Below are 24,396 nucleotides of genomic sequence, written 5' to 3'. Positions count from 1 at the left end.
CAAGATGTTTTGCAGGAGGTAAACTGGATAACAGACAAGAGCATTCCAATGGAGTGCCAAGAGTTTGGAAAGGTGGCGGGCTTTTCCATTTGACAAGACCACCGTGGTGGGGAGGTAATTTAACAGGAAGCAGAAGTATGTTTGGAAAAAGACAGAAGTCTGGCCTTCCAGAAGACTTCAAGTCACTGTGGAAGAATCTGGTTTCTCTTGTGTGTACTCGGACCTTAAAGAAAACGATGCCAGCGAGAGCAAGGATAAGACGTTTCTGACGGTAGCGATTTGTGCATAGGGCAGGATGGTGCAGGGTTAAATACGGGAGATGAGTTCTGGAGTCTGACTGCCTGGTTCAAATCCATCTTGTTGTACCAGCTGTGCATCACGGGTAACCTCTGTGCTAACCTGTCTGAGGATCAGGGTCCTGTTTAGTAAAAGGACCCGAGGATCATCTGGGGACCCAATCTGTGGTCCTGGCCTAAGGAGCCAAGGAGCCAACATAGGTAAAGTGGTTAGGACGAGGACTGCACGACGCAGTAAGCACTCGGTTAATGTTAGGTGATTTTATTCATTTTTATCAGTGCCAATGCATGTTCAATAATTCTCAAGTTGTAAGCAAGATAAGGAGACGAGTACATGAAGTGAATCTGAATGGAAAGAAGGGTAACGGTAGGTGGAACATTTCTTAGTGCTTCGGCTGCTACCGCAGGCCTGGGTGGAGCCGTCCTGGATGCCTCATCAGCTCAGGAGCACAGCAAAGTGGGACAGTTAGCTGACTTCACAGACCGGCTGTGAACAATCGTGAGCGAACAGCACAGTTGCCACAGTTGGTGCAGCTCTCTCTTTTCCAAAGAAACAAAATACAGAGCGAGAGCGGTGTCCTGAGAGAGAACAGACGGGCTCCAGGACACGTTCCAGGGCCTGCCCATTAAACTGCAGTCGATTCTATAGGTATTCTCTGATTACAGGCGATCGATTTTCAGGGAATTCAATCAATAATAAACAATATGCTTATAGTAGAAATATATTAATTCTACATAATGAACTGACAGCCTCAGAGAATAAGATGTACAGCTATTGTGCCATGCAAAGGACAGAATTTGGGGGTAAGTGCGGGGAGATTGACCTGTACCTTGCACGGAACATTCTACTAACCTCCAGAAGTTAGAAGGTAAGTATTTAATACCTTCAATTTGAATAAGAACTGGCTTGGATGTTCATCTCTTTCTAATTTGTTTGATTGGTTTACCTGATTCACATCAAGATGTTCTGGAATTAAGTTTCTATGCGAACAAGATTCAGAAAAACATCCAATGTGGCACTGAGTGAATCAAAACTTTTTTAGGGTAATTTTGTTTCTCTAATCTCAAGGTTCGTGATTCACCTGACAGCTAGCATGATAACTGAAGTTAATAAAAGGAAGGTTTGTGGTGTGAAAAGTATTATCACATAACTGAGAAACAAAATTGACTGGTAATTTATTTAAAACTTTGACTTTATCTACTCAAAAGTAGAAATATTTCGATTACTTTTCTGAATAAGGTAGGTTAAGAGTACCTACCACAATGTCTCAATAGAGAAATTACTCAAGACATGTCGGATTTAAATGTCAGTGGAATACAAATGAGTTCTCGACAGTGTCTAACGGGAGTTTCACATTCTGTGTTTCACAGCTCTGGCTTGTGACAATTAATCCCACTGAAGTCAACATTTGCATAGTATTCCCTTTCTGTCTCCCAGTCCGGAGCCCAGTCCTAGGCCCCAGGAAAAGCAAGCAAGCAATACGCCATGGGTAAGGGAAATTCAGCATTATGTCTTTGGTGTCTGCCTAGGAAATAAATTAAACAGGTCAAGGTAAAAAGAGCACAAGATCTCAAGAAAAAGTAGCTCCTCATTTCCTTCCTAATTTAAGCCATTCTATATGTTAAATTGTAGACAGACGTAACAAACACATCTTATCAATGACACATTTGTAATTAGCACATAATCAAATGAGGATTCAACTTCATTTCCCAACCTCAGAATCAATCAATCCAAAGACTGTTCTCACTTGCAATTTTCACATTAGGACATTCTCAAAGTACTACTAGTGCTTAAAATAAGCAAACAAAAGGCTTCCGGGGCCCAATTAAGAAAGGGAAATGGACTAAATTTTTACACACATCAGAGTGCTAGAAAATTCATGGAGAACTTCACATCGATAGAACCTAATACACTGACAGCAGTAATGTCATGAGATGTTTGGTCAAGAGACCAAAAAGTTAACACACTGGCAACTTGACAAGCTGGGAAGCCAATGGGAGGATAATTAATCACATGTTTAAAGAACCCACTGGATGGTTAGCATCTTGTTGCTATCCATTACTTCTAGGCAGCAGATCTTCCCACACCTTAAGGAACCAGAACATTTTATTTTTATTTTTAAAAATACAGCACATTTTGCAAGTTGATGATGCATATTTGTGCTTGTCAACTTTTGGGTCTCTCAACTATCTCTATGCCTATGAGGTTTACGGACTATCTCATTTATAAGAAATAAAGATATTGACTGGATGTCAATATGTATGACAGCCCTCACTAAAATAAAAGTTTTAGACTCACCATGTAGTAAATGATAGAGTTTGCATATGGTCATATAATAAAATCAATCAGAGAGGGAAAGATGCCTTCAGTGATGTGCCTATTGTAGCTGAATAATGAAATACAAAATATATTTGAGGTTGATTACAATATTAAAGTAAATGTAGATATGAAAATATCTTCATAAATATTTAATTAGGATTTGGTACTAATGAAAACATCCATTGATATCTACGATAAAAGACAAATATAGGAAAATTCTGACGTTTCAAACATTGAATTATATTACACAAGTGCAGAAACTATTGGGATTTGCTTTTCAAACTAGGATGTCTTTAAAGTATCATTAGTGGATCTTTTAAAATAATAATAATTAACATCAGGCAGTCGAAGAAAAAGAGGACTGGTGTGGCTGCAGTAAGGGTACTGCTATTTACCAACCTTGTTCTCTTCACAAATACCCTGAACACCTCATTCACCCAACCTCCCCCCACTTAGGTGGGTCCTGGTCACTGTGCTGCCTCCCGCGCATGCCCAGTGAGGGACAGAGGCAGCCAATGAGGGCAAGTGCCCTCCCCCTCCCCCCCAAGGATATTTTCAAGCACTAAAAAGGGCACGGTGTACTTAGTCAGAATACAGCAGAAAGTATTCTCCGTGCCTTCTCTTTTTATCTTTTTTCTTTTTTGTCTTTTCATCACTTTCCCCAAAAAGCATTGGTAGGCTAATTTTATTTTGCCCAATAGTAAAATGTGTGACACTAGACTTTTTTGTTTAAAATGAGAGTTTTCATATAATTTCCCCCTGCCAGTATTTTGATTGAGGTCCTACACTCTCTCTTTTCCCATTGAGGGCCAGTACAGCATGCCAGATTTCTAGAGGAGAGAAGTTGGAAACGGGTTAGGGTCGGGGCTGGGGCTGGGTTGCTTTGTGGTCAAAGGTGGAAGCAGAGGGGGGAGGGAGGGAGCACAGGTGCAGCTCCACCGTGGGGCTGCAGGGCAGACCTGGGATGGTGGGAACCAATGTTGCTTCGCATCCTGGTACCTCCCCCTCGGTTCGAAAGATTAACCCACTATCTCTCTACTCAGAGGGAAGAACGAGGCTGCGATCTTGTCAGCTCTGTCTATTTGTTCCTAATCATTAATGCGTGCATTGGAAATAAGCTAATTAAATTTAGAAAGTTGTATTTTCGTCTTCTAAATAGAAGTAGCTTCAGTAGCTCGTTTGGCATTATTACTTGACTCATACCTTTCCTTTTCACAGTCCTAACGCCGCTTTATTCAAAAAATGGCCATTTTATAAAACCAAACAGAGCCACCTGCAAGTTGTATCTTACTTGAAGTTTGGGTGTTATAACTAACATATCACTGGCTGAATTTTTCATTACAGCTTCACATAAGTAGAGTCCTTACAACTTAAGAATTTGAACATGTTTTCAGTAACGGGCCTATGTCATGCCATTTCCTTGCCCCGGCCACTTAAATCTACCTTTGATGGGATTTGTAAATTTGGCTTACAGATTAACTTGAAAGATCTGAAGACAAGCACACTCATAAACACATGAATGATCCAATAAACAGGCAACAAAAAAGTCCTACTGAGCTAGGCAAAAGCATTATTTCTTCCTTGTTGAAGGTATCAGCATATGCTGCATCTTATGTTGCACAAGTGTACTCATTAAATATTATGAAATGTACAGCAGGCCGGGCAACGCTAACTAGCTAGTCAAAGTCACTCATACCTGTGTGTTCGTATTTATGTCGCAGAAGGGAACTGCTTTTCTGGAATGTCTTGTCACATAAGTCACATGCATACATGCCACTCTCTGTCTTCTTGATCTTCTTTCGAGACAGACAGGAGTCGGAGTCTGTCATGTCATCTAGGCCTGACATGTAGTCTTGTGCTCCATCAAGCAATTCTCCCTGTGATATAATCACATAGTTCAACACAGTCTCTTCTCTTTGTGTTTATACCAAACAACTTCACGTAGGCTGACATTTGGAGAACCTCAAAAGTGCTTTCTATTAATCAATCTCGTTTCTTTTTTTAAGCTATTACTTTCCATGAACCATGTATGAGGTCTCACATTTCAATAAAAATATAAACCCTCTCCGCCCTAGCTGGTAGAGCTCATTGTTTTTCAAGGGTAGAAAATAGTCAACTCTGACGGTGAGAAAATGATAAAATTTTCTAAAATCCTTAGTGTTCTTTGTATCAGGAAATATCCACGAGTGAAAACTAAACATCGGAATTTGTGTGTTTTGCAGCGTGGTTAACTTTAGAAATGATCTGTAGCTGTAGAAACCCCATTTTAATTGAATTTTATATTTAGGTACAAAATGTTATTATTATGCAATCTATTTAAATGTATGTCTACCAACTAAAGGCCTCAAGCTATATTTTTATATTTAATTTTCTAATTTGAAATAGGGAATATTAATAACACTTTTTATCAATGTTCTATCTATGTTAAAACAGCCTTCAGCATTGAGCAATAATGAATGTGGATCAGTAAATTATTAAATTTCTTGATATTTATTTTGTCTTGATCCAGAGTAGTGCAAACTTGCATGATAACATACATTTCCATTTGCTAGCTCACAGTTCAGTTTTCTTAGACTACGTTTGCACTAATTAATATTAGAGGAGATTAAATAGGCTTAAATACATTTACAAAGAGGGCAGATGTACTAGAAATTAGGATATAGCATAGTGGAACAGCTGTTACAAAGGACACTGCTACTTGTGTTCCTAGTTTGCAAACAGGGATTATAATCCGTGTTGTTAAAACATACCTGCTGTTGTGTTTGAAAACCATTACTTACTGCTTTGAAAATTACAATAAGAAGTCAAATGGCATGCACAGAATATTTTCTAAAATACTCTTCAAAATATACGAGTTTCTATAAAACGAAGTACATGTCAAATTTATCCGTGTATCACTGCAAAGTGTGAATACGTGTACAAGGGTGTGACTCTTATGGACAGTGACTTTTAGCATCTACGAAAGTCCTGTCCAATATTGCTATCGACGTATGATTCTAAAACCATACAGATCCATCTAAATCTCAAAAAATAAATATTAAATTCTTACTCTCTTTTAGGGCACATGTGCTTCCATGGATCAGTGTTCTACTGATTCTCCACTTATTTGGCTAGCCCACTCAGTTTGAGGTTCAAGTGAAAACAACTGCCATGTCTGCCGGAAACACGACACTTGGTTTTCTCACTAAGATTTTTTTCCCCTACGTGCGCATACACGGTAAAATATAGTTTTCATCTCCTCTGTTCAGAGCAAAAGGATAGGTCGCATTACCTGAAATCCTTGTTTCCGCTGGTACTTTCTCCTTTGCTGCATGTCAGCAAAAGTAGCCGCCCCAGTTGGGTAGGTATAGGCCATATGTGGTAAGAAGCTCATCTGATCCAGTCCTGGGTATGGTCGTAGCCCAGGAATGCTGGTCTGCACTGGTGGCATGAAAGTGGCAGGGGGAAATGCGCTTTGTGGAGGAAGAGCCGTGTATAAAGTTTTGGCACTAAAGGGGTTCATGCCGAACACTGGGTTAGTGCTTTTGTTGTCCAGATTATTTGAGTTTGAAAACTCCTTCTTGATAAAAGTCAAGTTTAGAGGCTCATCTGAGTTTTCAGATGATGAAGAAACACTGTTATGGTCTAAATTTATGCTGTTAGCTTTCGTTTTGTTCTTCGTGGCTATAATACTTTTGGGTTCTTTCATCTGTTTTGGTAATGACAAGTCCAAGGGCTCAGCCTGCAGCTCCTCAGAAGAGAAGCTGTTTGGAGTGTAAGAACTACTGTGGGAGTTTTTAGAAGATGTGGAGGAAAGATTTAAGGGAGAGGGAGTATTACTCCTTGAGTGGTCCAATTTTTCAACTGGTTTCATATTGGTGAAATGGGAAGGTTTGGTTAGCCTGAGAGGAGGATCACAATTCGTCACACTGTTGTGGAGTTCTGCTATGGATGGCGATGTTATGGAGTCCATAGGCTTTACGGGAGACCTGGGTAATAGAGAGTCTTTTGTGGGGGGGTTACTGTTGGGAGCTAGCGGCTTGGAGTTCCTTTCCAGTGATGGTGACCTGGAATTTGAATACTGGTAGACTTTTCGTTGCTCAAACCATTCCTTCACAAATTCCTGAGGAAGGCCCACAGCAATGGAAATTTTCAGCAGTTCATCAGAATTGGGCTCCATGTTCATAGCATAATAGGCTTTCAGTACAGACATGTGGTCCTTATATGGGTTGATGGGGCTTGTCATTCCTTTCTCAGAAAGTACAGATGACAAGAGGAGGGCTTTATTATCAACAAAAACGCCGGCTTTGTTGGGGACTATGTTGTCATGAGGTTGCAGGACTGCCTTGATCTCTTCATTCATCTTACAAAGGTAACGTTCATGCTGATGCAAGGGAATGGGGCCGGGAAAACTTTCTTTACAGAACTGGCATGAAAATGGAGTGGATATGTTGTGGTTCTCGATCATTTTATCATCAGTGACCAAATCTATTAAAGTACGTAGCTTCTCTTTCTTTATATTACTGATCTGTCTCCTTGAGTCAGTAGTCAAGCTCTGGAGGCAAGCTTTGGCTTCATTGACTTTTTCTAATGTGTAGTCAATAATACTTTTAGTGGCACCATTATGACTCACTACTGGAAGACCTACGGGTGGAATATTAGGAGAAGTGACTCCTTGTTCCTCAGGTTGAGAGCAGGGATCCTTCATGTGATAACCTTTCAACTTCGAAATTTCTTCAGCTTTGCAGTCCATTTTTTGCCGGGAAACCGTATTGTCCACAATCTGTAGAACCTTTTGTACCTCGCTTAAGTTACTATTCATTGCAGGGAATCCGAGTAAAGGGGCTTCCATCCCTACACCTAAGTGCTGCATTGGACTCTGAGCAGACGGATGAACTCCCAAAGGGCTGGTGGCTCCAAGTGCACCATTCATAAAGGGACTAGTGCCACTAAACCCATGTGTGGCCATAAGAACTTTATAGTCATTGAAGTCTAGTGGTTCTGTTTTGATTTTAAGTAAGCCTGTCTGTTCAGACATACTAAGTGGTTTTCCGTTCTCCAATTTGTTTCTTAACTGGGTAATGGCTGAATTAGTAGGAGAAGAAGAAACAGAATTAGGGGAAGAACCCGTCTTGATATTGTTTCTCATTCGGCCATTTACAGAGATTAAACCAATACATTTCTTGCTGCTGATGTGTGAACTGTAGGAACCAGAATGGGAGAAACGTTTCTTGCAGTTTGGGCACTCGTACGGTTTTTCACCTAAAATGATAATCAAAATTAACATTATACTTCTTTGATGGGGCAACGATGACGACTGTCTGCCAACACAAGAATCTATGAAACCAAATGGAAGGAACAGAATGGGGTAACTCTACATTCTAGGTTCTTAGCTTAGAATTATGTGGCCATAACTGTTTCTGGGTTTTATCTACCCTTGGAGAACATAATTCAAGTGTTAGCAGGGGAAGGTGAGGGCTATCTGTGTCTTTTTCAGCCAAGATCCCAAATCTTGTCTTGCCATCGGCAGCCTCCTATTTAAACAGAATGTCAGATTAATGTGTGGTCAATAGCACAATAAAGATGTCACAGTATTTAAAGGCAAGTGTAGCCATGGCTTTAATCAACTCTGTAGAGATTCCATTGATTCTACCAATCCAACTAGTCCTTTGAATAGCGTCCAATTTGGTAATAAAATGCTTGGCAGAGCTATCAAAATAGTTATAAAGAAGAAATCTCAGTGGTAGGATGTTGTCCTGTAATATAGAGCTCCCAGGAATCAAGGAACATTTATCATACAAAAGCTCTCATCCAAAATTCTTCAACTTTTTCTTTCATGGTTAGGTATCAAAAATGAATACCCTTCCGAATTTGCCAACTGAGCTTCTTCAGGTCAAAAATATTTAGTCTGTAGAAGAGTGTCTGAAAGGATGAGAAGGAGCCTCTAGATTTTGTAATAAATCAAAGCGCTTGCAATTTTTAGGAAGCCTAAGCATTCCTCTTCAATTTGTAAGATCATACTATAGGCAGTACCCTAAGTCTCACGAAGGCAGAGTAGGCCCGCACAGTGTCTGAGATAAAAGCATAGTTCCAAAAAGCTACAAACAGGATTGTGGAAATGTTAAACAATCTTTTAAAACTCTCCTAATGGCACAAAATGCAAATATGAGCACCAGCATCTCTGCTACTCACCACTGTGAATTCGCAGGTGTTCTTTCAGATGGTGTTTATATTTGAAAGCCTTGCCGCACTCTGTGCATTTGAACTTGCGATTACCTGCTCCTTGGGTCAGCATTTGGTGCTATAAAAGGAGAAAGACGGACATCAGTTTTGTGCAGGAGGAACAAAGGAAATTTGTTACAAATATTTTTAAAAGGCCTCTATTTTTCAGACAGGCCAAAAGGTTTGAGTGCATGTTTATTTATTTGCCCAGTCTTTCAGAGTTGCAATAAAAGTGATAATGTTGGCAATAAAATTGGAACAAATAAAAAAAAAAAGGGAGTTTTCACATGTGCATCCAACACTTGCTTTAGAATTATCTCTGTAGTCTCTTTTCCGAAATGTTTCTTTGAGCCTTTGGAGATGAGAAAGTATAATTGTGGAGACGTTTGTGGTTCTTTGTGTTTACGGCACATTTTAAAATCTGAAGATTCCCTGTTGGGATGCAACCATTTTGTCAAGGAAATAAATAAATATTATCTGGAACATTCTAAACAGCCTTCCCCAAAACTGCCCATGCAAAGAACTAAGTTTATCAAATTTTCTCTATCAGGGTAAAAGTGTATCTCATAGTGAAGCAATATCAATTTTAAGGAAGAAAAAAAGCACACACACACACAAACAAAAAAAATTCTTGACTATAAATATTTCATTACACGATAAGCATGTTTAAATATCCCATTCACTGTGCTAGTAGCAAATGTAAACCCTGTTTTTCCTGATGTGCCGCATATCAGATTTGATTCATTATCAAATGTAAGAGACAACATCTTGGGTTATAGCTGCTTGAGCAGTTTTATCACAGGCCAGTAGGAAAGACTTCAACGACTTTTCATTTTCCTTTTTACTAGTGTGCTAGGGAGTAGGGACAAAAAAGAAAAAAGTTTGCTGAAAAGACAAGTTAAAAGCAGCAAAGATATAATCAANCTTAAAAAGTAAAAAAAAAAAAAAAAAAAAAATACAGTCATCCTCTCTGGATGCTCAAGGTAGGAGGTCAGCCTTTTTCAAGCAGCAATGACACAAAAGCCTTTTGCAAAAAGACAGCACAGAAACGGTATGACAACTGCTAGGGTGTGCTGAATCTTCCCACATTCCTAGTGAGACAGATGGTGTTACATGGGACACAGGGAGGTTTGTTCAAACAGCAGCAACCTTCAAAGATCAAGCGGAGCCCAGCCCGCCGAGCGCCATTGAGGGACCAGCGCTCATATGTTGCTGAGTTGCATAAACAAACAGCAACAGCTGCTTTGTCTCCCCCCACAGCCCTCAGAGGACTACTATAAACTTTAGTTGTGCCACTGTTAATATGATACAATCATTTTAATTTACTAATTGTAAATGCCACGAGCAAATGAGGGGACTTTTCAACACCAAAGCTACCATTCATAATGCGCCAACACAATCACACTTCTGCATGTGAAATTTAAAGCAGTTATGCTAGATAAATATCTAGGCACTTTTTTTTTTCCTAGAGATTTTGTCCATATAAGCAAGGGGAGATAAACTGTTACGTAAGTGTAACTACGCAAGCATAGTTTTTGTAACTGAACTTCGAAAACCGTTCAGGTGACAAGCCCGATCAGCTATAAATGGAATGATTTTCACGAGCTGTTCTTTTACAGTGGGAAAATTCCATTATATAGTATCACCACCATTTCTTGATTGTGTTTGATTATCCTCATTTTCCTTATTCAAAGAAAATAATGCCCACAAGAAAAGGGAAACATGAGAGTTTCCTAGAATATCCTGTTTAATCATTTTTAAAACAGATATGGTAGCAAGGCTCATATGGGAGGATTCCAGATCTGTAAGGCCAATTACTGGGGCTTCAGGCACACAGTTTCTGTTGTCATTTGAACACATATTATCAATCTGCAGTCAAGTCTCCTATGAGGACAGAAAGAGCAGTTTTGCTACAGCATGTAAGGGACGCTGTGAATCAGTCCTGTTCAACCATCATAAGCATTTAAGAACCTATGCTTACCTGTTCAAGAGAGAGAGTTTTTATTTGCAACACAAATAAGTCAACAGAAGTAGAGCGATCTTAACATTTAGCCACAGACAAATGAATCAAGAGGGATCATTTTAAACACAGGCCCAATATTTCAGTATTAATCAGTTTATTTTATATATATATATGTATTTTATGGCTTTTGATTGTTTTTAAACACTTCGCTAGATTTCATAAACTAGTAGCAGCTTGTAAAAATACCCTAAGTGATTGAAGGTGTTGTGTTTGTGTGACAAACAAAAGGAATACATACTTCTTTTACGATGACTTAGATCCTATATGAAAAAAAAAATTTTCTGAGTAAAACTAGGTGAAAAATGGAATTAAAATTGCTGAGATGTTTAATAATGTATAATTAAAATGCTACGATTTCATTCACTTTTTGTGGAACATAAAAATGAAACTAAAGTCAAGTTAAAGTGCAAATAAAATTTCTAAATTAGAAATTAACACACTCATTCGATCGTGAACATAAGACTATTAAATCATATTAGAAGAGACCATCAAAAAATCATTTAGACCTCAATTAAAGCTATTACCATTAAAAGATCTGCATCTTCAAAATGCCATGAAAAATTAATAATGATTGCCAATCAAAGCAATATCGTTTCTCTAAGGGGTTATTATAGAAAGAAATCACTTAAAACCAACCCCCCACCTGATCTGTCCCCGGCTTGTGCGTCACCATATGCCGCTCGAGCTGGGTGCGGTAGGCAAACGTGTAGCTACAAAGGGGGCAGGAAAAGTTCTCCTCATTCTTCTCGTGGCGGTACTTGATGTGCTCCTTCAGTGATGTCAAGCGCTTGTAGCCCCGGTCGCAGTAGGGGCAGGTCAGCAGTTGGGCAAAAGCATCTGGAGTTCCAGGTGGCAGGTCTGTAGCCGAGAGACGAGAGGGAGAGAAGCAGGCCAAAAGGTCAGTAAATCAATGGCAGCTAATGGGCTGCCTGCCCGGGATGGTATGACAGGAATCACTGCAATCTGCTCTCGGCGAGAGCGCCATCGTCGCCCTCGGCCTCGCCGCGCACCGGTCCCCTCGCGCGCCCGGCACAGACTTGTCGGAATCAGCTCACACTGCGCTGGGAAGTTAATTAATTACTGGAGCTTTTGGGGGGAAATTTAAACAGCTGATCAAGGAGGAAACTCTCTTTCGGTGACTGACAGTTCGTAGTAAAACCTTTGGTCACATGGGACCCGGGGCTTCACAGCTTGAGAGAGCTTTTCAGGTGTCAGTAAAGAAGAAAAAGAAGGGTAAGGGTCACTGGTGCTAAACTTTTTTTTTTTTTTTTGTTCCTCCAAAGTGAAATATTTCAGAAACATAAGAATCAATTTCGATATTTTTATCTCATAGGAATAGGCTCTAATTGTTCTTGTTCTTTATTGGATGTACAAATGACACAAATTTGCTGACAAAAAAATTTCACAATACCCTAAAATTACAGTTCTAATCTTTGCTCATGAAATTCCATGCCTCTGCAGCTGTTCTTCAAATTTTAAGGTAAACACCCAGGCATGTAGTGCATTTGTAATTGTAACAGCTGCAGAGGTCAGTGTAGTGGCTAAAAATGAATTACAGCCTCACCATTTTCTTCTTGCCCGTTGGCCTCTGGTGTGCCAAGGCGAGACAGCTCCTCAGGGGCTTCTGGGTAAATAATGGCTGTGTCACTGCGCTGAAGGTACTCCTCGATGCTGACTGCGTGGCCATCGCGTTCCTCCAGTTTCCTTTTGGCAAAGTATTCCTCAAAGTCTGATGTGCAATTTGCATTCTTAACTGAAATCACAAGAGGAGAAGAAATGTCTTGCAGGGTCTTCTTTGTAGGTAGCCCAAGTCTACGCACGTCATTGTTACTACGGAACGTTGCCTTGCGAAAAGGTTACAAATACCTAATTTGTTTGTAAGAATTGCTGCAGATGACCGATTATTGATCGAATGCTTATTCTCATAATATATGCACATACAAAAAAGAGGACACTTTGATTTAAGCGAAATAGGCACACTTTCTTTTCTTCTTCCTGGAATACTAGTCCGCATAATTCACAAAGAATGAAAGTCATTTTTCAATATTTTTCTTTTTTTAGTGAAAATTAAAAAAAATAAAAAACAGAACTACATTCTAAGATCCATAAACATGAGAGATAACATGAGCTCAAAGCTACTATAACAGTCTATATAAAACTTCTCTCCTTTTAAGAAAGGTATATTTAATTTTTTATTGTCCACTAAACTTAACGTGCCTAACCACAGATACATCCTGTTGCTAAATATAAGCTTTTAACCTTCCACTCTCTGAACATCACAGATGGCCAGAACTACACAGCCTGACACAGATGTGAAAGGATAGATGTTCCTAGAGAGAGAATAATGGGACTTTGTTAAAAAGTCATAGGATGTGGCACTTTATCTTCCCCTATCAATATTTAGCTCAGTATTTTTTTAAAGCTGCCTGAAAATAAAATGAAGCTCACAAACAGAAATACAATAAAATGAACAGAGATGCTTAATAAAAGCAAAAGAAACTACCTATACTGCTATGTGATCTTGACAGGATTTGTAACATTTGTAATTAAGACTCCATTCCCACAAAATGGATAATAGTCGTAAATCAAATCAGCCACTGTGTCACGAGACTTTGTATATTTGAAACCCCTCAATATGCTTCTGCAATAAATTGTGGCTTAAATATTCTAAATAAAAGTTTTATGCATAAGACAGTGTTGGAAGTGTGGCTGGTACGGCAGTATCCACCATAACTAGATGGATAAAAGTCCTTTGCTAGTATAATTAGCGGTGGAGGCCTACTTTCATAGTTTCTGAGAGCAGGTAAGCTTGACTCACCCTATATTCCTCAACTCACCTTCTCTGCCAGATAAGATATTGGAGTTATTTGCCATACTAATTATCCCTGACAATTTGTGGCAGGATGATGTTTGAGCTAGTCAATGTTTATTTTTATTTCATTTTTATTGTTGCCCTCACTGTTACAAACTTATGGATTATAGATGAAGAGAACAGAAAGTGGAACCTTCCATTAATTCAACAAGTCCTGAATGACTGGTAGATGGAAGGGCTTATTTTGATTAGCAAGAAACAGATCCAGTCTCAGCCTTCAGGAAGACAGGAGAACAGTCAGTACAACTAATATTTTCTCAAAAATAAAAATATTACAAACTCATAAGTGTATTACTCAAGGAAGTTGTGTGGTCATATGTAAGAAGGAGAGGGAGGACCTGATGGAGTCTCGAAGATCAGGAAAGCTTTAATTGAGCAAGCATGAAGTTAACTAACTTTAGAAGCTGTGGAAGAGCAGCACGCACAAGAAGGCAGGGACCGGAAAGAGCATGGTGCATTTCGCGATCTTAAAAGACAGTGCTGAGTGCTGACAGTGAAAGGGAAGCAACACGATGTGAGGGTAGAGAGGCAGGCAGGAACCAGAACATGTGGCGTATGGTGGCCCTGTTAAGGATTTGAGTTTTATTCTAAGAGAAACAGGAAGCCACTGAAGGGTATTAAGCAAGGAGATGATTGGATGAAATTGTGAATTCTCTGCATTTTTTTTTCATTAAAAAAAAAGTTTATTTGTTTCTTTTAAGAGAGGAGTGTGCGTGAATAGGGGAGGAGCAGAGAGAGACAGAGAGAGAGAATCCCAAGCAGGATCTGCACTGACAGAGCAGAGCCAAATGCGGGGCTAGAATTCACAAACTGTAAGATCATGACCTGAGCCAAAGTCGGACGCTTAACCAACTGAGCCACCAAGGCACCCCTTATCTGCATTTTTTTTTTTATGTTTTCTTATTTTTGAGAGAGAGAGAGGGAGGGAGTGCTAGAGCTAGTGGAACAGGGGCACAGAGAGAAGGAGACAGAGGATCTGAAGCAGGCTCTGCCTTGACAGCAGAGAGCCTGATGTGGGGCTCAAGTTCGAACCATAAGATCATGACCTAAGCTGAAGTCAGAGGCTTAAGTGACCAAGCCACCCAGGTGCTCCCTGCCCCGCTCCTTAACTGCCATTGTTAAATGACAACTCTGGCTACACAGTATGGTGGGGATTGCAGAAAGGGGAAGTTGATTCTGGGAAACCAGTTAGGAATCTCTTGTCATAAAACAGGTGAAGATAAAAGTTAAGGAATTGGTGATGGACACTATGAGAAGTGGCTGGATTTGAGAGATACTTAAGAAGTAAAAACTCTAGGCCTGAGGGAAGGACTGGGTGTGCCAAGGATGGAGAGGCTAAGATGTTTCCTGAGGTTCAGGCTTTCGAATTTGATGGATGATAGGTGACAGTCACCAAAGCAGGGAGAACCAGAATTCTAAAAACACTTGAAACTATGAACTACTACGTGCATCAGATAAAACTGGAGTGTATCACACTTTGTAGACTATTAAACTAAATGCTAACAATCCTGAAGAGTATGATCTCTTTTGCACTCCAGGTTCGAGTAACTGAACAAGAGTCTGATTCCAACACCTGTATTTCCTTCATATACAGGTTTGGAATATGTAATAGTAGATTATGAGTTTATATCTTGAAAGTTGCTTAAATCTTTTCTTAGAGTCTTAAGTATTTGTGTATTTGTTTCTCTTTTTAACATTTTTAAAAAATATTTATTTTTTAGAGAGAGAGACAGGACGTGGGCATCAGAGGGGCAGAGAGAAAGGGAGACACAGAGTCTGAAGCAGGCTCCAGGTTCTGAGCTGTCAGCACAGAGCCTGACATGGGGCTCAAACTCAGGAACCATGAGATCATGACCTGAGCTGAAGTCGGATGCTTAACTGACTGAGCCGCCCAGGCACCTCTGTATTTATTTCTTAAGATTGTATTTTTAAGTAATCTCTACACCCAACATGAGGCTTGATTTTACAAGCCCAAGGGTAAGAGTTGCATACTCTACTGACTCAGTCAGCCAGGTACCCCCAAATCTTAAGTCTTTTAAAAGAATATGAATATTGATTAAGATCAGTTGTCTGTGGGTATACTCGTGATGCCATAGACACTTTCCAAATGGTATTTATTGGTAGTGAATGTGATGGTGTCTTTTTGCACCCTTAAGTCTCTGGAGAGTACGAAGAGCTGCCAACTTGTACAAACAAACTATTTGTTCATTACTTTGCATCATCGAAGTGACTCTACAACTATCAAAAATCACCTCTTGTTTTTAAGGGCAAAAAAAGATAAAGGGGACAAAATGGTGGATCAAAGATGACTCACTTTTGAGCAACTTGACTGATTTTGACCAGGGGCTGACTTCTTTTTCAGCACTGTGACAGTAGGAAATAATGTAACAGTCCCTTTCTGAACCCAGACCTATTAGAAGGTTGCAGATGTTTAAGGCATGACTTACTTAAGCTTTTCAAGAACACCGTCCGACTTGACAATCCTTAGTGTAACATAGCAAACATGGATGGACGGATATTTTAACATCCTAATTTTATCTTGATATTTCAGCAACTATTGGAATTATCTGGCTATCTTTTCATGAATTTTCATTTGCATATGAATGTTTCCATCAGAAATGTAACCAAATGCAAATGCAATCGGATTTGCATTAATAGCCTTTTGGCTTAAACAGGAGGAAAATTCTGATTTTTCTGGATAGGCAAACTAAACTGCATCTAGAAACACCACTAGTGTTTGAAGAGGCAATTCACTTGCTGGATCAAATTTGGCTATGCTAGATTTCAATGTCACGTGTGACAGGGACAAAAGACATCAAATCATATTCCCTCTTGAAGGATCATCTTTGATCATGTTTGTATCCTGAGCTTTGAATATATTGCCTAGAAATAGTAGGCTCTCAAGAATCATCTATGGAATGAATGTGGAATAAATTATGTGCTTAACATTAATCTTGGTGTAGGAAGTCTTCTAGTAAAAGGAAGCATAAGATACGATATCCACAGTTGAGCTAGGAATTCAGACCTGCTATTCAGGCAATTGTAGAACAATTATGTGATAAACTGTAGTGATGACCATAAATATTTGAAAGAGTTCAATGAGGTTCAGTTGAGTATTCAAAAAGAATTTAATGAAGAAGATAGCACTGAATCATTTAAATCTATTTGCTCCATCAACATTTTCTTCATGCGGTATAGGTATGCTATTACTTATATATCTCATGTATCTAAGGGTCACTTAAATGGTCTAGATTCTAGACTTCCATGAACTTGCCTAGGTATAACCAACACAGACATAATGTGGGTTTTCCTTGGTACTGCTATGGGTACTTGTAACATATGGTTTTTCTGCTCAGTACTACAACATTCTCCTTTGCCTGGGAATGGCTCCCCATATTCTCTATTGTCAAGCTTTATGGTATCCAAGGGAGCTGCCATGTTAGTGCATGACTCTGCTTCCTCAGCCACAATGGCTTCATCTACACCTGAAGTGAACTTAGTTTAGTCCTCCATTCTCTAGGCCAGTTGAGTCAGTAAATCTTTTCCTTATGATTTTAGGATTTTGTGCCAATTTATTTCCCTCAAGTAACTGTAGCTATAAGATGTAGAACAAAGGAATTGATATCTCTCATTGTAAGGTAAGAAGATTTATGAAGACAAAGCCTGAAGCAGGCATACAGAGAAAAGCAAAGACAAGAAGACAAGTCCCGACAGTATGTTTATAGCTATATTTGCTCCTGAGGCCGAGCTCTACCTGTGTCCTTCTAGTGGCTCTGCTGTCAACCCTCCTTAGATGCTGTGAGTTGAAGAACTCCCTTTTCTACCTGAGACTGTGTTTCAGTCTCTGAGATCCAAAATCACCCTCCTTGTTCTATTTGAACAATTAATGGGATTAATTTTTGGTGACTTTCAAACTTGTTAGGAAGGATAAAGTTTGGGTTCTACACAGAAGTTTACATTTTCGGTTTTTACAAAGGTTTTGTAATACTGTACAGTGGACATAGGAACGAGGTAGAAAATTCAGTAGAAAGTTACAGAATTCCCCACTGCATTTTCTAGTATAAAATCAACCTCCTTTTCTTTCTTTCTTTCTTTTTTTTTTTCTGTAATCCTCTTTACTCCTTGGTCTCTTTGGAAGAACTGCCAAAATACACTGACAAAGGATATTTGCATGATATTTATGATTGAACCATAACAAAAATTCACAAGAAACCTCAAGTGATTTCTTCCCATGCCTTCTCCAGAGATTTTACATTTAGTCCTAAAATTTATCCTAACGTCTTGCAAATATCTCCACCTCCCCTAAGGTCAGGTAAACTTTTCTCTATCCAAAAAAAAAAAAAAACAAAAATAATGCATTAATTAAAAATGTTTCTTCATCACCACGTGTATTTTAATATTGTTAGGATGAATTTCTGGGTCATTTCAAGTTAGAAAAGCTTCACATTTCTTATCAGTATGTTTTTCACTCTTACTAATGTTGCTTTTTAAAAAAACTATTTTTTTCATTTTATTTATATTAGACAGAGAGAGAGAGCGTGCGAGTGGGGGAGAGGGACAGAGGGAGAGAGAGGATCTCAAGCAGGCTCCACACTTAGAGCAGAGTCTGACCTGGTGCTTGACCTCAGGACCCTGGGATCATGACCCGAGTCAAAACCAAGAGTAGGAAACTCAACCAATTGAGCCTCCAGGTGTCCCACTAATGTTGCTTATTAATGATACTTTCAAAATACTTTTACGCCTTTCTTAGATATTGATATTTTTAGATAATGATAAATATTAATATGGATTGACTTTTAAAGTTATCACTTAAAAAAGGAAACAACATTGACAGACCTCTAAATAAAAGAGATACGTTGGTCTTCAAATCAGTCACCTCCCACAAATGAGTTTTAGGACACTTTCTCAAAGATACTTAAAATTGAGTTTTGCTTAGTGTTTACAAATAGTTAAATCATAAATACTTATACCTTCTTTGTCTGTCTCTCTCCCTTTACTTCCATCCTTTTTGCCATTTATTTTCTTTATTTGTAATGAGCATGTGTTCATGTATGAAGGCAGGTACTCTATTATAACTGATCCAGCATGTTTTCAATTTTCATTAAAAAACTGAAGAAATATCTTTGACTATTATGCTAAGCCATTTTAATGAACATAAAATGAATAAGTAATTCTTTTGGAAAAGAAAACATCTTGGAGGGCCTAGAAAAGCTGAAGCAAATACATGTAAGAAACCAAGTAGAATCATTCATCCATCCCATTGTTTACTAGCTGTTTACTGAGTACCTACTAATGCCAGAGAGTGGGCTTTGGGATAAGGATACAATAGTGTTGCTTGATAATTGCTTTCCTGCTTCTGTGATTCTCATATTTAGAGGTATGTATATGAAATGCTTGTGGTTCTGCAATATACACACATATCAATACATAAACATGTAACAGAGGAGTGTGTGTGTGTGTGTGTGTGTAATTCTCAGTATAACGTAGAAATTATGTACATATCATATAATCTGACTTTTACTCACTTCATATGTCAAAGCAAAGAGACCTGAAGAAGCAACCACAACTCTAGGTAACTGTGTTCATTCTCTCTTAGAAAATCAGTCTCTTTATTGACATTTTAGAGGATAAGAAAACATAGAAAATTATTTTAAATTTAGTCTTCTCTATTGAATTTTTAAAGAAGCCTGAACTCAGCATTTGTTGAGGTATATAAATTGTCATAGCTACTTTGTTTAAAGTTGACTAATTAATGAACATAAGCATTTCATCATTAAAAATGCATGTGCGCCTTTCTGTAGAAGACTTCCAAAATACATACTGGCACCAGATATCTAAAAACAACCATGAGGGAAGATGATCTTTTTCTCAGCACACAGCCGGGACAGCCCAGCAGAGCCTCGGCTGCTACAGAGGTGTGCGCAAGAGCCAGGGAAGGCTCCTCAGGAGAGACGAAGTGTTCTTTTCTTCTTGGGAACCAGTATGGCATCCAGGCCTGCCTCTCTACACCTGCTCTAACACGGCTTTCTCCAGGGAACGAGTGCTCAGATGCCAATGGGAGCTCCCCAAGTGTAAGAACTTTAGGAGAGAGAGTGGCGCAAGGAACAGGGGGATGGGAATCTGTAGTACTCTGCAGGATCAAATGTCTCCCTAAGCAGCAGGAAGCAGCCCAGTCAGGGACACAGTCTAATTTCGAAGTGAGGCTTAAGGATTGTGAACATCAAGATTTAGAGACTACTAACCCGGAGACAGCAGTGACTGCTATGTGTTGGTACAGAATCCGTGACTTCAAAAGAAAAAAAATCTCAAGTAAGTTTAAGTGTATTGATTTTTCACATTACTATGTAATTTAAAATTTTGGACTTGGTGTATTACTGAAAAGATTTTTAGACTATGTTATGATACTTTAGAGGGGTCTGTAAAGTAAGTTATTTTGCCCAGCAGATCCGCGCTCTTTTTATATGCTTTTTGTAGACGCACGAACACCTAAGGGTGTTCTCCAGGCACTGGTTCTCACAATGTGGTCTCCAGGCCAGCAGCATGGGCATTTCCTGGGAACTGGTTCAAAACGGACTCAGTCTGTGTTTTGACAAGCCCTTCAGCGGCTTCTGATGCAAGCCCAGTTTAAGGATCACTGTCCTGGGAATTCAATTATCTGCATCACTCAGGTAAATAAGGTATTCAGTAACATGGTTCTGGGAAGTAGCTCAGAATTAGTCCCATATCACGTGGTCTTCCTGCCTATCTCTACCTGAGTTCATAACCTCCTTCTGCACTGACTAAGCATCATCTGCATATCTCAGTCACTGACCTTATCACATCACATTATCACCTTTCACTGACCTATCTGTGAGCAGGCTGCGTTTTATTAAGCTTTGTAGCACGAGTGCCTAGTACAGTGCCTGGCACACAGTGAACGCTCTATAACTGAATGACTGGACCAGGTTCATGGTCACTGGGCAACCCATTTTGGCTCAGCAACTTATGATTCCTAATCTCAATACCTTCATCTGTAAAATGAACTGGTATGTGCTTTCTAGGGTATCCTTGAAGTTTCAGAATTCCATACTTTCAATTAATTAATTGCCCTAATCAATTTGCTTTTTTATTCACTGGCTAGGCCTAACGAAGTCCACCTATATTCTTTTCAGTTGAGAACTCAAAGCAACATAGCTTTCTGATGTAGGCAACATATACACAGATTAAGATTTTGGGGGTGACTGGAAACCACTAACAACATTACAAGGAAAACAGTGCTTATTAAATGTTTGTGGAATGAATGAAGGAGACACTCAAGAAGCTTGGGATATCAGTTATTTCTTGTGGGAACCCTTGCTGTGAAGTGGAGAGAGCTGCTGCTAATCGCAAACAAAGCTAATAAAACCATGGCATTCATTAGACAGGAGGTGACAGGCTTTTCTCGGTACACACTGATTATGGTCTGAACACGACCCTCCGGTCCAACCTGCCAAATGCTACATCTGTTTTTCTCTCCTCAAAACCTCTCTTTTTCTCTAGCTTATTTCTTTATTTTTACTTGTTTATTAATTTATTTTTAATGTTTATTTATAATTTTGGGAAAGAGAGAGACAGAGAGCAACTTGGGATAGAGAAGAGAGAGAGGGAGACTCAAGAATCTGAAGCAGGCTCCAGGCTCCGAGCTGCCAGCATAGAGCCCGAGGTGGGGCTTGAACCCAAGAATTGTGAGATCCTGACCTGACCTGAAGTCAGATGCTCAACTGACGGAGCCACCTAGGCACCCCTCATTAGTTTATTTTTAAAAACATATTGTATGGAATTAACTAAAAATCTTCAAGTGAGGATTTATATGACATATCTGACTGGATAGCAAAACTCTTCCAACACATCAGAGTGTGACAGATATTATAAGCAAGAAGAAAACGACATGCTTTACAATGGTATGACTCTCTCCTTGTTGAGTATTTACGTGTTAATTGAATTATGTTATAAACTGATCTTGCACAATTGATTAACACTACACATCCACTCAACTCTTGCTGAGAAATAACTTATGATCAAACCTGTATGGCTTCTGTTACCATAGGAGAAAGCTAGCTAATTTAAAATGTTTAATTTAGGGGCACTTGACTGGCTCAGTTGGTGGAGGGTGCAACTCTTGATCTTGGGGTTATGAGTTCGAGCCCTGTGTTGGGTCTAGAGATTACTGAAATAAATTTTTCAAAAAATTAAAAAATATTTAGAAAGTTCAAGGATTTAATTTACACTCCATGTAAAGATAGTAAGAGGAATTGGCAGTTATTAAACCAAGAGGATAATAATGGTACAGAAACTTTCTTACTCTTTTCCTCACTTTCTTCTATGAGAATGATGTGATGCACAGAATTTGTATTTAAAGAGGCCAAACCACTTGCTACCCTCCTAACCTTATCATTAATATCACCAATTTAGGGGAGTTATACCTTGACGCATGGTGTTTCTTGTTCAGGAAAGATTTTCAGTCTAGGTCTAGAGTCTTTCAATTGCTCTGGAGACAGCTCAGAAGAATCTGGTAAAGCTGGACATAGCTGGCATTTCTCAGCGGTACTTCAGGTGGTGAATCTCTAATCCCACCCCTTCCCGTTCTGGCTTATACTCTGCTATTATCCTAAAGCATTTTGTGAGCTATACGCAGGACAAATTACTTGCGGGGCCCCGAGCAGAAGGACAACAATAGGACATTAAACCAAAGTCAAAGCCCTTCCATACATAGGGCCCTGGGTATGATACCATGAGGCAGGACGGTCCCCTTCTCATGCCAGCTAACCCAGCCGGTGCTTTGTTTTCTTTGTTCATGCTTCCCAGCAAAAATTGATCAGAAGAAAGGGTATGGTGGGGTGGAGTCCAAAATTTCCTCCTTTAACAGATGATACAACTAAGGTATATATGAGGCTTATGGTTCATAAAAGTTAGACAAATAATTTCTGGAAGAGTTTGATGGAGCATTCGTGTATCCTGACTCTTAACCCATTACTCTTTTCACTGTATCGTAGTGACTCAGTATGAGAGAAAGAGAGAATGAGCAAGAGAGAACCCCATCTTTTCAGTTTTTCATTATGCCTGGCTGATTTGACATGATTTGAAGAGGTCCTAGATGCTGACAACATAGCTGACATTATAAATAGTTCTAAATGACAACACCATAAAATTAGGATGGGGGAGAGCCATGGTGAATGCTGACTTCAATATAAATAAAAGATGAAATTTTAAACTTTTTCCTTTCAAGTTCCTGCTCTTCTGAATCCTATATGCTTGTTTCATTCCCCCCCCCCCCCCACTGGGCGATCCATATCCAAGTCTATTGGGGTAAAGAGAAAACATCATCAAAGTTCTTCAAATTCTCCACTCAAGATGCTTATTTACAATTTCCATTTAATATCTAATGATTTTATTTTCCTACTTTAGATATTTTTTATGTTTAATCATGTTTCTAAAGGCGCTCAGTATGGAATAACTTTATGAAACACCTCACAAAGGTGAATGTTGAATAACTATTATGGTGATAGCAAATAAAAAATGTCTCAAGTTTGAATTAGGACTAGAGACGAAAAAACAAACAAAGAAACAAACAAACCCCAACTCTTTACTCATGGTTCCTTTTGCTTTCCCATTCCATATATTTTTGTTTATTCCCCCACATGCTTAATGATACCCTCCTACATGTGTTTTACTTCTTCAGATTAGATGAAATTGTGTCATCCTCTCATAAGAATACCCCATCCCTCACAGTCCTTTCCAGCTCAGCCGCTCCAGCTCTCCTCTGTCTAAGCTCACAGAGCAAAGAGGATGGGTAAACATACTCCTCAATTCACATGGCCATTTCAAACCAATGTTCCTATGTTATTAATTTGCTATTCGTTTATTGGTTTTACTCATTTATTCATTAATACAACAAACAGCCTGTTTGTCAACTGTCAAGGTTATACGAACATCATGCACATTTAGAGGGAATTTGGAGTAGAGCAAATTTAACCTCTACCCTCAAAAAACCCTCCAGTTTGTAATTGCAATTTTTTGAAGCCCTAAACCACCCATTTTTGCCATCATGGTTTAGGATGCTACTTGCATAGCTTAAGTAAGAGGACACTTGTCCCATGGCTGTGTTTACCCCAGGCTGCCATTACTATCATTCTGGGAAACTTCATGTTCAACTGATAGTCCAGCAGGATCCTGGCTTTGAGTCTCTCTAACAACAGGGATGGCCACACTTCGATACAGAGCTAATCCTGGGACCATTCCAGCCCTGCCTGCAAACCAGAACTTGACACTTCCGCTCTGTGATTTCAACCTTCTGCCCTTCCCCAGCATTCAGTTCCTCACTCCTCTGATGCCAGTCCTTCATTGTGATAACCAGTCTCCCTATCCATTTCACTTGCCGGTCTGTTTTTATTTGCCTCAGTTCACCTTGGAGCTTGAAAGCATTTCCATCCCCGTCCCTTATTCTAGTGTCACTCTAGCCTTGCCAAACAAAAACCCAGCCCCATTCTTTCCTAGAGTATCAAAAATATCTAAAGAAACATAAATAATCATAGAGATTTGTTTCGCCCATGTTATCCAAATGGGATATTCTCCTATGATGGGAATTGAACTTCCATATATTGTCCATTACAATTACTCTAAATATCCATTCTTCAAGATTCCAACCCTACTCCCTTCTCTCACTGCC

General features: G+C 39.2%; 1 protein-coding gene across 1 annotated transcript in view; it reads right to left on the bottom strand.

Moving 5' to 3' along the window:
- ZEB2 (zinc finger E-box binding homeobox 2) overlaps positions 1 to 24,396 on the bottom strand; it is a 40,889-nt gene that overhangs the window by 2,613 nt on the left and 13,880 nt on the right. The window contains exons 3-7 of the mRNA XM_077767799.1: positions 12,405 to 12,593; positions 11,484 to 11,698; positions 8,788 to 8,896; positions 5,888 to 7,857; positions 4,313 to 4,493 (exon numbers count right to left, since the gene is read on the bottom strand). Of these exons, the coding sequence (XP_077623925.1) occupies positions 4,313 to 4,493; positions 5,888 to 7,857; positions 8,788 to 8,896; positions 11,484 to 11,698; positions 12,405 to 12,593 (2,664 nt within the window). The remainder of the gene's footprint in view (positions 1 to 4,312; positions 4,494 to 5,887; positions 7,858 to 8,787; positions 8,897 to 11,483; positions 11,699 to 12,404; positions 12,594 to 24,396) is intronic.

The sequence above is a fragment of the Crocuta crocuta genome, unplaced genomic scaffold (assembly GCF_008692635.1).
Source record: "Crocuta crocuta isolate KB4526 unplaced genomic scaffold, BGI_CrCroc_1.0 scaffold154, whole genome shotgun sequence".
Taxonomy (NCBI): Eukaryota; Metazoa; Chordata; class Mammalia; order Carnivora; family Hyaenidae; genus Crocuta; species Crocuta crocuta.
This window is presented reverse-complemented; position numbering and strand designations above follow the sequence as displayed.